Source organism: Cololabis saira, chromosome 22 (assembly GCF_033807715.1).
Source record: "Cololabis saira isolate AMF1-May2022 chromosome 22, fColSai1.1, whole genome shotgun sequence".
Lineage (NCBI taxonomy): Eukaryota > Metazoa > Chordata > Actinopteri > Beloniformes > Belonidae > Cololabis > Cololabis saira.
Genome location: NC_084608.1, coordinates 2,218,795 through 2,231,328, shown reverse-complemented (window position 1 = coordinate 2,231,328; position 12,534 = coordinate 2,218,795). Strand labels below are relative to the sequence as shown.

General features: G+C 46.3%; 1 protein-coding gene across 1 annotated transcript in view; it reads right to left on the bottom strand.

Annotated features, from left to right (window-relative positions):
- Positions 1 to 4,303: 4,303 nt before the first annotated feature.
- The window catches only part of tgfbr1b (transforming growth factor, beta receptor 1 b), a 56,419-nt gene continuing 48,188 nt past the window's right edge, over positions 4,304 to 12,534 (bottom strand). Inside the window, exons 7-9 of the mRNA XM_061713602.1 lie at positions 11,851 to 11,975; positions 11,540 to 11,670; positions 4,304 to 4,438 (exon numbers count right to left, since the gene is read on the bottom strand). Coding sequence (XP_061569586.1) covers positions 4,313 to 4,438; positions 11,540 to 11,670; positions 11,851 to 11,975 — 382 coding nt within the window. The 3' untranslated portion in view covers positions 4,304 to 4,312. The remainder of the gene's footprint in view (positions 4,439 to 11,539; positions 11,671 to 11,850; positions 11,976 to 12,534) is intronic.

The following is a 12,534-nucleotide window of genomic DNA, read 5'->3' as shown; positions in this document are numbered from 1 at the left end:
AGTTGTCCCAGAGAATGACTGATGATGGATCCACTAGCGATGAAGTCCCAGTCCCTCAAGGTGCTCTGAGGTTCAGGTGTTCCCTCAACACCACCATCCGTCCTCCGAGTCCTGAAGGCACGTGTTCCTGTGGCCGCCCGGCTGGCACACCGCCCCCTTCCATTTACCATAGCAGTGGCAGCCACTGGTCAGAGACCTGCTCCGATACACGGGAGCGTTGTTCTCAGACATTTACCAGACTCTATACACACTAGTGAACACTTGATTTACAGGGATGAATCAGCACGCTGGAGGCGTAACAACTTCCTGAAAAGGATAATAATGACGTCTTTGAATTGGCAACCGCGTACAACTGGATGTTGGATGTCTTCTTCACATCTAAATGTCAGGTTTTTTTCAAATCCACTGATGGTAACAGAGGTTTTACCGTCTGTACTTTATCTTTGACTACAGAAGCACAAACTGACAAAAGCAGGGTACCAGGACATGACCTGCTGCCTCCATTGGGAAACAGCTTTTGAGTGACTCGGGAGCGTAGATGCTGCTACTTCATTCTTTTGTGGGAAGAGGGAACTTTAAAAACAGTCTGCATACTTGAACCAAATCTGAGACAACGGCAGGGACTTTGAGGAGTTTTAAGAGACATCTTTTCGTTGCCAGTGGCGTGGTCCTGCTTGTTTCCAGAAGAGCGTGGGCCGAGCAACATGGCACCACAACGCAGATGCAGGCCAAGATATTTACATCCAACAGCAGTTTTCACCTGCTCTCTGAAAGCCAGGTGGACAACTAGTAGCAGCACGTCAAAACGTTACGTTTCCACGACGAACAGTGGTGGAGACGGACCGATGGACATCTACATTGCCATACAATTGAACGCTGCAAAGGAACTGAAGTGCACTTATCTGCTAACAACTGTGGGACTGGTTTCTGGAGCCAATCTCCAGATCTTGGGTGCATTCATGGCCGAGTCACTTGTACTAATTGAGGCCGATAGATTGTGAACTGTTTTACACCTGTTTATCAAAGCCAGGTGTGTTTGATGAAGCTAAGACAAAAGCGAAGACTCAGATTCAGATGTACGGCAACAGGACAAACCCAGAAATCACAAGCTACACACATATATGTATATCTTTTGTCCTTTACATAAAATAATGACACTACCTTTATCATAGTAATCAATTATACATATATATACTATTCTTTTTCATAAAAACAAACAGAATAATATAAGAGCAGACCCTGACTCTTATGTGTTGGTCCCTTAAGGCTTGCTAAACTGAAGTGACAAACCGATAGATGTCGATAAATCTTACATTTATCCCAAATGTACATTCTGACAGGAAACAAACAACTGGAAAAGCTATGGCTTAGTAAATATCCATTTGCTATATTTAAATTAATGTACCTCACTGCTTGTTTTTTTTGATTATCCCACAGAGATTGCTTGCAAGGTTGTTTTGCAGCACACACACAAGAAGAGCAAAACTGTACAGTTATAGGGCAATGTCTGTGATGCTCCAGTCTGTTTGAGATCCAGCGTGAAGGCTTGTCCGTGTACGGCGCGGAGGCCGGAGCCCCCAGACTGGTCCGGGAGGAGAAGCAGGATGAGAGCGGTCTCTGAGGTGGTCCAGTGGAGGATCCTGATAAAATGGCACCAGAGTGTCGGCTGCGCTGTGGGGGCCGGGACTCCCTTTTGCTAAATGTCCCCACATGTTGGGTGTGCATAGTACAAGCTGGCCGTTCCTCAGCGTACGGGAGAGGAGGAGCGCGCTCCACGGCAGCCGACGTGAGAGGAGTTGGGTTTTAAAGCACTGGCACTTTCCGGTACGGCTGGCTTTGAAGGCATGGTGGCAGCTGACTGCTGTCGTCTGTGTCGGTGGAGCAGAGCAACAGGATAGAAAATACACACCTTTATCTACGGTTTTATATTGCATAAGTTGCAGCATGTTTGCCAAAAACAAATGAGGTTTGCCATGTCCAGTTTAGTTTAGCCAAAAAGCCAAATGAAAAAACAAAGGAAGATAAAAACCCCTGCCACAAGAAACAGAAAAACATGATAAATTAAGTTTGACCGTTGCGGCTCAGAAAACCGTTGCAGAGATGAGGGATTCAGCTCGGCAGATGAAACCAGCGTCCCCGGACTGTCCTACAAGCCCAAGTCCATGTCTGACGCAACTAAACTCAACAGTAGGGCTGCAAACAATGCAAACAACGGCACGGGAGGAACACAACGCTGCTGTGACCAGCTACTTCTCTGCAGGAACCAGCTACATCTCTGCAGGAACCAGCTACTTCTCTGCAGGAACCAGCTACATCTCTGCAGGAACCAGCTACATCTCTGCAGGAACCAGCTACATCTCTGCAGGAAACAGCTACTTCTCTGCAGGAACCAGCTACATCTCTGCAGGAACCAGCTACATCTCTGCAGGAAACAGCTACTTCTCTGCAGGAACCAGCTACATCTCTGCAGGAAACAGCTACTTCTCTGCAGGAACCAGCTACTTCTCTGCAGGAACCAGCTACATCTCTGCAGGAACCAGCTACATCTCTGCAGGAAACAGCTACTTCTCTGCAGGAACCAGCTACTTCTCTGCAGGAACCAGCTACTTCTCTGCAGGAACCAGCTACTTCTCTGCAGGAACCAGCTACATCTCTGCAGGAACCAGCTACTTCTCTGCAGGAACCAGCTACTTCTCTGCAGGAACCAGGACCATCCAAACATGACTCAGCATAACCAAACACTTTCTACCTGCAGACTCTATGTGGCCTAAAGAAACCAGTCAAGTACTTCTAGTTGTGTTTTCAGAGCGAGGCCAAAGCCCTTGGTTTAGGGGGAACTGTTGGTACTGAGAGCGAGCAGCCTGCCCCTCCCTGCTGGTTCTGGTCACAATCTTCATGCCCACATCGTTGCTGAGAGTAACGTTTCTAATGTTCACTCAGAGGTGTTAAAGGTGTTGTTAAAGCTCACACGTGTGGCAGCGTGGTGCTGCGTGCCAGGTCTCGCCTGGCCAACAGCAGGGTTGCATCAAAAGGGACGTGACGGCCCTGTAATGACAGCTTCATAAAAGCTCGGAGGTCGTGAAGGTTTAATGCCAAAGGCGTCACTTCAAATCAAAAGGTTCCTGAAGCCAGGCAGCGGAGCTGATATCAATAAAGGGTCTGCATGGACGTCACTTCCCCTCGGGACCCCCCCCTTTCTGCACTGAGTGGTAAAACATCAGCATCTAGTGGAGAAGACGGGATAACAGCTGATTATCCGCTTAAATTAAAGGTAGTTGGACTTGACATTAATATTTGGCCACGAATCCAGTTTCCTGATATTTATATGTACTTAATTTCTACGCCGGGAAAATACACGAAGTAAAGCTTGAAGATACAAAAGTCTTGACTCTTGGTCCGACTTCAAGGCAGGATTTGTTGTAGAAATTAAAGTGATGAGGACACCGAACTTTATGATTTGACCGTTTAACGTTAGCTACCCAAAAATCCAACATTACCTGATACAAAATGGGAACCACAAATCCACGTTTCGGTGCCTGGAATCCAGTTGTTTCTGTGAATTGCAGCGATCCATTTGTCTCTCTTAAGCTTATTTTTCAGCAGTCTGTAAAACGATAACTCAGATTTCTTGCTAAATCTATGAGTACAGTCGATCGCACAACAGCTCTTTCCTATTTTAGATGTTTTCCAGTTGCTCAAACTGAAAGTTTACGCTGCCACTCAGTCTTTCTGACCCTCAGTGGTTTAACCCGCTGTGAAGTCTCATCTGTGACGTCATGCATTCCCTCTATATCCATTCCTCCTCCTCCTCAGGGTCGTGGGGCAGAACCCTGGCAGACCTGCTCCATCACAGGACCACACAGAGAACAACTACCAGTCCACTCTAATAATACTAAGTGAAAAGTTGCAGCCCTACTGAAGAGAAGCTTTCCTGTCTGAATGAATGAGCGGCTACTGCACAGAGGAAGGGGGGTGGTGATGAGAATGAAAGGGATGAGGCCTCCCTGGTGACTCTCAGCTCTCCGTCTGGTTGTTAGCGTCTCTGGTTGCTGACTGTGTGAGTGGTGGAGTGGCTGTGAGAGGAGCCTCCCTCCACACCTCCATCCTCTTCAGGCACAGCCCCGGTTACAGCCGTCCACCTGGCCGTTCAGGGGGGGGTGTCTTCACATATGCAACACACACTTCTCAGGCCATGGATGAAATGGGGAAACATGTTGACTTTCCTTGGAGACCAGGGGGAGGAGCTGATGGAGGACGAAGACAACGGCGTGGTAATGCTAACGGTGTGGGTGGGGGTGTTTGGTAGTCGGGTCTACATCTTGATTCCCTCCTGTTGGCTGAGCTGAGACAAGGTCTTCTTGATCCGGAGGGCGGTGAGCCGGGCGGCACCGTTGGCGTACCAACACTCCCTCATGATCTTGGCCATCACCCGCAGAGCCTGCAGAGAGAGGAGAGAGAGGAGAGAGGGGACAGCGTCAGTGCAGGGACACACACCTTCCTACAACCACCTGAAGACACAGGACAGCTGGAGTCCTCTCTCTTTACAATCACTACGTTTCCATGCAGTCAAAATTCAGGTTATTGCTAATATTCCGGTTACTGAAACATTGGGAATATTCCGTTTACATGGTAATTAATCATTCAGGATATCTGGATCAAACCAGCGACGCACGGAGAACATCATGATGCAATTCCTGTCATTTCTGCTTCTTCTTCCTGTATCATAATTCAAAACAAATGCTCCTTCGCACAACTTTTCTCCCACCTTCTTGTAAATCTTCTATCCCGGTACTTTCTACCGTCTACAAATGCAGAAATGTTCATATCCTTCATTACATTTATGAAGTGATTAGTCTCCTCCTGGTCTTGGTTTCTCCGTGTTTATAAGAACTTCCTGGACTCAAAAGACCAGGATTCCTTGTGAACAGAGCATGTGCAGAAAACTAATTCCTGTTCCGTTTGATGGGGATATTCCGTTTGGTGTTTACATGACCCAATATTCAGGTTTTAAAAGGAGTAACCCAGGGGTCATACTGGGGTTTTTAAAAACCAGAATATGAGCAAATTGGGGTTATTCAAAGGGGTTATTGGTGTTTACATGGCCGTGCAAATTGGGGTTATTGCCAATATTGGGGTTTAGTGGGGTTAGGGTTAGTGATGCATGGAAACAGTCATTGCTGCTAATGATTCACCCTGAGAGCTTTCTGATGTTCCTTCCCATAATCCCTGCTCCAAATGACTGGAGCAGTGTTTCCTGAGGAAGGTACATTTGTAATCATTTATCATTAATCACCTGCTGCCATCGTCTGTCTAATTCATTTTTCTTTTCAACTCACTGCCCACTAGGGCGGAAACTGTATACTCTGGTAGTATTTCGGTATACCGCGGTGGTGTAAAGCCACGGTGGCAAGACCGGGAGATTTCCCAGCTCGCGCTGACGTTAATTAATTATCTTACTATTATGCCGGTGCAACTCCACGTGAAAAAAGCAGTTTCAGTGGGAGCAGGTGAGACGACTCAGTCTAAATCCCACCGGAGCCGTCCACAGCGCTTCATTCAAACAGCAACAACACCGTCATTGTACCGTTACATCCCTACTGCCAACACTAAATTATGACGCGCACGCACACGAAAATAGGTGCTATTACCATTTCAGCTGAGACGATTATGCAACATTATAGCTGGTTACCATGGGCACCGCTAAACGGCGTCATTAAGCTCCATCAGCAGAGAAGACGACTGGATGTTATGGCTCATCTCAGTCCAGAACAAACATCCTGCACACGCTTTTAAATCTAAACCTAGCGGCTGCACAATCTGGACACATTTAAGAACATAAAATCTGACCTCCATTAACAGCTGTCTTGAACATCCAGGTATGGATTAAATCCTCACCTTGTTGTCACAGCTCTGACCTTCACCACACGGCCACTTCACTTCTCTCTGCTGGACGCGTGTCCCAGGATTGAAACTAAACGCTTTGTTGCGTCACAGACAATGTCAATTCATGCCAGCTGTTGTGTGTTGATGCTTCTGATCGCAGATCCAAGAAAAACCTCAGGCTACGTCATAACGGCTCCATTTTCCTCCAGTCGTTTCAAAAACCTTGGAGTGTGACCTTAGTTGCCATCTGCCCTCAGACTAGACATTACAAATGCTGCAGGAGCCGTCCCGCCCCCAGAGCTCTCTGGCAGGACGGTAAACAGCAGCTGTGTGTTTGAGCCCACATGTCTGTGATCCAGGAACTTCCTGCAGCTCTGCAACTGCTGGGACATTCCAGCCGGGCAGCGCTCCAACCCCAGACACGCTCCCCCTCTGCTGAAGCAGACGAGCTGGAGACGGCCGCGATGCAGACGCTGCTTCACTCACGCTAACTGTCCACTCTGGATTTCCAGGGGAAAGGAAAGAATCCCTCCTGAGGAGGCAACTGCTCGTGTCCGGATAACAGAAATGAACAGGAAATGACGGCTTTGCAGGTGGATCTGCGGCTCTCTCTGTGGACTGATCCGGGCCCTCTGAACTCCTGCTAGATGGACTTCTGTTTGCTCCTCCACTCATGCAGCAGCATCCATGTGTGAAGCAGACATGCACATGTCACCAAACATCACTTCCTCGGGTCTCGTGCTTTAACAGATTTCCAAGTATATTAGGCAATTCACTAGTACTTATTTCCATGTTTTTCCATCCGTTCTTGTAGGAGAATGATGCCACCCGGTGGACCATGCAATATTTTCCCCACACACATTCATTTAGTCCTGGTTACAGCAGTTATATGCTGAGAGCCAAGTTGCTGCCACCAAGTCAGTCTCCACTCGGAGGTCACTCTTGGCCCTTTTCCACCAGCACCTACTCAGCTCAACTCCACTCGGTTTGGTTCTTTCCCACTAGGGATCTACCAGTCCAGAGTCTGCTGAGTCGGCTGTATCTGACATCATCACACTACAGGCCACCGATTGGTCGGGGGGTTGGAGTCAGACGTCTGAGTCAGGAGGAGGAAATCAGAGAAAGAGACTCTGACGGATTCTTGTTCATTTTATTCAACCAGCAATGGCAGCAAAAGTCTGTTTCATGATCCAACTCTGAGGGTCAGATGTTCATAAACCTGGTGCTGAGGAGAGAATTAAAAAGGGATCTAGACGGAGATAAGGAACGACCAGATCTACCAGGAGCTCTGTCTCTTCATAGCTGCTCACGGCTCCAGCTGACTTTTCAGCAGCACAGAGACAAAATAACAAAAAATTAAAAAGCGCCCCGCTTGAAGCTTCTCTCTCTCTCATTTTTTAACTTGATATCAAACACAAGCCACAGACCCAGCAGCACATCTATCATCTCCTCCAGGTTCTACATCTTTAGTGTTGTTGTCTTCTTCCTTTAGATACACAATCAAATACGTCACAGCAGCTTCTACAACCTCCTACTTCTGCTCCAGGAGCTGATTGTTATGGAAAAGAAACCAGGCAGAGTTGAGATGAGTAGACGAGTAGGTGCTGGTGGAAAAGTGCCATCTGAGCGTCCCTCAACGCCACAGCGCTGCTCTAGCGGACAGAAGCGGCTGCATGGCGGCCTCCAGTCTGCTGCCGGCAGCTCTGGTCCTGCAGCTCTGGTCCTGCAGCTCTGGTCCTGCAGCTCTGGTCCTGCAGCTCTGGTCCTGCAGCTCTGGTCCTGCAGCTCTGGTCCTGCAGCTCTGGTCCTGCAGCTCTGGTCCTGCAGCTCTGGTCCTGCAGCTCTGGTCCTGCAGCTCTGGTCCTGCAGCTCTGGTCCTGCAGCTCTGGTCCTGCAGCTCTGGTCCTGCAGCTCTGGTCCTGCAGCTCTGGTCCTGCAGCTCTGGTCCTGCAGCTCTGGTCCTGCAGCTCTGGTCCTGCAGCTCTGGTCCTGCAGCTCTGGTCCTGCAGCTCTGGTCCTGCAGCTCTGGTCCTGCAGCTCTGGTCCTGCAGCTCTGATCCTGCAGCTCTGGTACTGCTCCTGGGGAGAGCTGGTGCAGGAAGCAGCAGAGCGACCAGCGCCCAGCGAGTGGCGGTCCTGGAGTCGAGACACAGAGGCAGCTGGAAACTCGCTCACTGACGCTGCCATTAAAGTGTCTGCAGCCAAGAGCCATTTGGGACATTGTTCAATCTTCTTTAAGAAGGCACTGATCTGTGACCGCCTCTGATTTTCAAGTTTCTATGTTCACCAACGAAACATCCAACTGCCAGCTCAATAATATGAGCTGAAGAAAAAGTAACAGCTTATTGATCCTATCTGTCTTCTTATTTGTCTGATTATCTCTCAAGTTAGATATCAAGTAAAAACAGACACATTCGTGGCTCAAACATAAACACAACACAATAAAGTTATGTGAAGACATTACAATATTCTTGGAAGCTTATTCTTTAGACTGTTATTGATTATGGCTCTTCTCAGCCTCTAGTGGGCTGATCGCACACTTTCATCCTTCCAACATTGACATCTCTGTCACACCCTCACACCCAGGACCAGGACCTGTACCGGTCCAGGACCAGGACCAGACCCTCACACCCAGGACCAGGACCTGTACCGGTCCAGGACCAGGACCAGACCCCTCACACCCAGGACCAGGACCTGTACCGGTCCAGGACCAGGACCAGACCCCTCACACCCAGGACCAGGACCTGTACCGGTCCAGGACCAGGACCAGACCCCTCACACCCAGGACCAGAACCTGTACCGGTCCAGGACCAGGACCAGACCCCTCACACCCAGGACAGTCTGTTTCAGGAGTCGGCAACCCAAAATGTTGAATGAGCCATATTGGATCAAAAACACAAAAAACTAATATGTCTGGAGCCACAAAACATTAAGTCTTGTATCTGCCTTAGAATGAAGACAACACATGCTGCATGTTTCTATATTAGTTAGAACTGGGGGAAGATTTATTTTTTTCATTATGCACTTTGAGAAAAAAGTCAAAACGTTGAGAAAAAGTCAAAATTTCAAGAAAAAAGTTGAAATGTCGAGATTAATGTTGAAGTACAATCTCGAGAAAAATGTTGAAATGTTGAGAAAAAAGTCCAAATATCAAGATTAAAAAGGAAAGGAAAAAAAAGGGAAAAAGAAAGAAAAGGAAAAAATAGAAGAAAAAAAAGAGAAAAAAAGGGGAAAAAAAAGAAGAAAAAAAGGAAAAAAAAGGTCAAACATTTTTGAAAAAGCTCCAGGGAGCCACTAGGGCGGCGCTAAAGAGCCGCATGCGGCTCTAGAGCCGCGGGTTGCCGACCCCTGGTCTATTTGAACTCCTCCTCTGGACGGATCTACCGAGCTCTGTACGCTAAAACCTCCAGACACAGAGACAGTTTCTTCCCCCAAGCTGTTGCTCTGATGAATCTCATCACTCATAGTCTCAGAGTAATCAACCACTGTGCAATAACAATAACAACCACAATCATATGCTGTAACAATGCACCTCCAATAATCATGTCTACCTCGTACTGCTGCACCTTTCACTTTTTTAAATTGTATATATGTTAATAAGAGCTGTCATTTGCCTATTTGCCTATTTACTGAAGTGAGTGAAAATAACCGAGTCAAATTCCATGTCTTCTTTGACCTGACTTGGCCAAATAAACCTGATTCTGATTAAAGCTTTGGGCAACAAGCTGTATGTTGTAGAAATAAATTAACAAACAACATAATCTCTGCATCTACAAATGAACCGAGCAAGCTTGGATGTCTGACAAGTCTGCAGACATTACGGTTCCTACCTGTTAAACCTCTCTGTCTAGACTTTGTGATGACAGTCTGTTTATGTTGCATCACTGATGCATGAACAATTGTGGCTTTTATTTTTCTTCTAGACATTCCTTTGTCTCTCTCCAGACAAAACAGTGAAACCAGAACCCAGCTGCAAGTACAAAAAGGGTTTGGCATTTAGGGTGGAGCAGAGGAGGAAGCTTGAAAATGCCCTACTTCAGGCCATTTAGACCATTCATTTGAGAGGGAATTGCCCTGATGATCTTCTAAGGCCAAAGCTTATGTTCCACAGACTAATAACGACAAGCAAGCAGACAAAAACCTTGACAGATGACTTATTTGGCTGAAATATTGTTTTCTAAATGCTTGTGTAATATGTTGGAAAACCTCACGCTTAGTCTGAAATTTCCGAGCTGGAAATCAGAGAAGCCAGTTTTGTTAGTGGTAGTGTACCGGCCCCCTGCTGGTACCAGTTGTGTTAGTGGTAGTGTACCGGCCCCCTGCTGGTGCTTATCTAGAGTTTCTGTCTGAATTTTCAGATTTCCTATCTGGATTATTGATCAGTACAGATAAATTCATCATAGTGGGTGATTTTAATATTCATATGGATGTTGAAAGCGATAATCTTAAATTAGCTTTCAATTCTCTTCTAGAATCAATGGGTATCTCACAAAAAGTGGACGGGCCGACGCACTGTTTTAATCATACTCTGGATCTCGTTCTCACCTACGGTGTTGAAACTGGTGATCTGTTGGTGTCATCTGTAAACTCCCTTTTATCCGACCCCTATTTAAAGATGTTGAAGTGCAAAATAGGAGGTATTACTTTAGAAGATGTTTGTCTGATGAAGCTATTGCCAAATTTAGGGAGGCCATTGCTCATCTTATGACAGTGGAAAATAGTGAAGTAGACGAGGCCAGTGACCTGGGTTCTACCTCTGCAGATGTTGATTTTCTTGCTAGTAACACTGCTGATTTGTTGCATTCAGCTTTAGATGAAGTTCCTCCTTTGAAAAGGAGGGTTTCCAACCACAGGAGCTTAACTCCCTGGTATAATTCAGATATCCGCATGTTGAAACAAAACATGCGTAAAATGGAAAGGAAGTGGTCTTCTTGTAAGTCTGTAGACTCCTATCGTGAATGGAAAGATATTCTAATAGTATATAAAAAAGCCATTCGCAAAGCAAGAACAGCTTTTTATTCATCGTTGATAGAGGATAACAAAAGTAACCCACGTTTTCTGTTCAGCACTGTAGCCAGGCTGACAAAGAGTCACAACTCTGTTGAGCCGTGTATTCCTGCAGCTCTCAGTAGTGAAGACTTTATGAGCTTCTTTAACAGTAAAATCACGAGAATTAGAGAAGAAATCAACCAGCCGGTTGTGGGCGTTTCTTCAGCTTTAGCGACTTCCCTAGGCTCTGACTTGACTCTAGACTGTTTTGATCCTATAGACCTCCTTATGATCCAGGACCTGGTCCAGGTTTCTACCTCCTTATGATCCAGGTCCTGGTCCAGGTTTCTTCCCTCCTAAAGGGGAGTTTTTCTTACCACTGTTTGGTTTAAGGTTTTTCTCCCACTAGGGGAGTTTTTACCTGTCATTGTTTATGTAATAACTGCTCGGGGGTTTATGTTTATGTTCTGGGTCTCTGGAACGATCCTATTTTAATAGACGCTGTATAAATAAAACTGAATTGAATTATTTGACTTCATCCTGATCCATGTTTGGGCTACCAATCTACCTCTGGACACACTACACTGAATGACAAACGAGTGTTTGTGTCTTTCTGTCAACTAATCAGCAGCATAAAGAGAATGAGAGTGTGGTCCATAGGTCTCACCTCGCAGCTCTGCCAGCGGTTTGGAATATTGGGCCGAAGCTTCTGCTCACAAACCACCTTCCTCATCTCCTCCACCGATGGGTCTGACTGCACCAGGTCGTAGTAGGGCAGCTGGTAATCCTCATGGATGCCTGGCAACGGAGGCAGAGACACATATTCATCAGCTACTCTGTACCAGCATCTACGGTTCATCTGCACTCTTACTCTTACTCTTACTCTGCTCGTCCATCACATCCTTTGTTACTGAGACATCTCATTTCCATTCACTGATATAACTCGCCCCGTGCTGCTTTTCCTAGTTTGCGACTCACCTCCCACAGAGCAGCGGCTGGCGATCTCCCAGAAGACCAAGCCCATGGCGTAGATGTCGGCTCGCTTGAAGGACTCAAAGTGTTTCATGTTGATGGAGTCGTCCAGGACCTCCGGAGCCATATACCTGGAAATAACATCAACTCAATCATTGATACAACACTTTTCTGTGTGGACATAGTGGCCACGGTTACATGATGTTTTTTAATTCGGAATTAATTATGCAGAATTAAATCATTCGGAATTAAACTATTTTCCTTCAAGTTTACATGGAAATAGTAATTCCGAATTGAGGTTTACATGGAAAACACGTTTGATCGGCTTTATCCAATTCCTCTTTTCACCCAGTGGTAGTGGCTTAAACGAGTGTTAGGGGGCTTCAATCTAGCCCTACAGAGCGAGGGTTTTCAGATGCTGACTAGCTGGCCGAGGGCCAGAAAAATTTCCCAGAATGCTTTTCGTCATCATTTGCGGACTGAATCAAAAAACAATGATGGCGGACATTTCTTATTTTTTAGTGAATAAAATCAATATTTTGAGTTAGTTTCTGCATAAAAATGTGTTTTGATTACATTTCTAGCGAGAAATATATATTTTACTTTCATAATATTCACTCAGTGAATGTATATAATCACTCGTTTGCCCGTTGTTGCAAAGTCTTTTTCAAACCTCGCCAGAATAAAGGC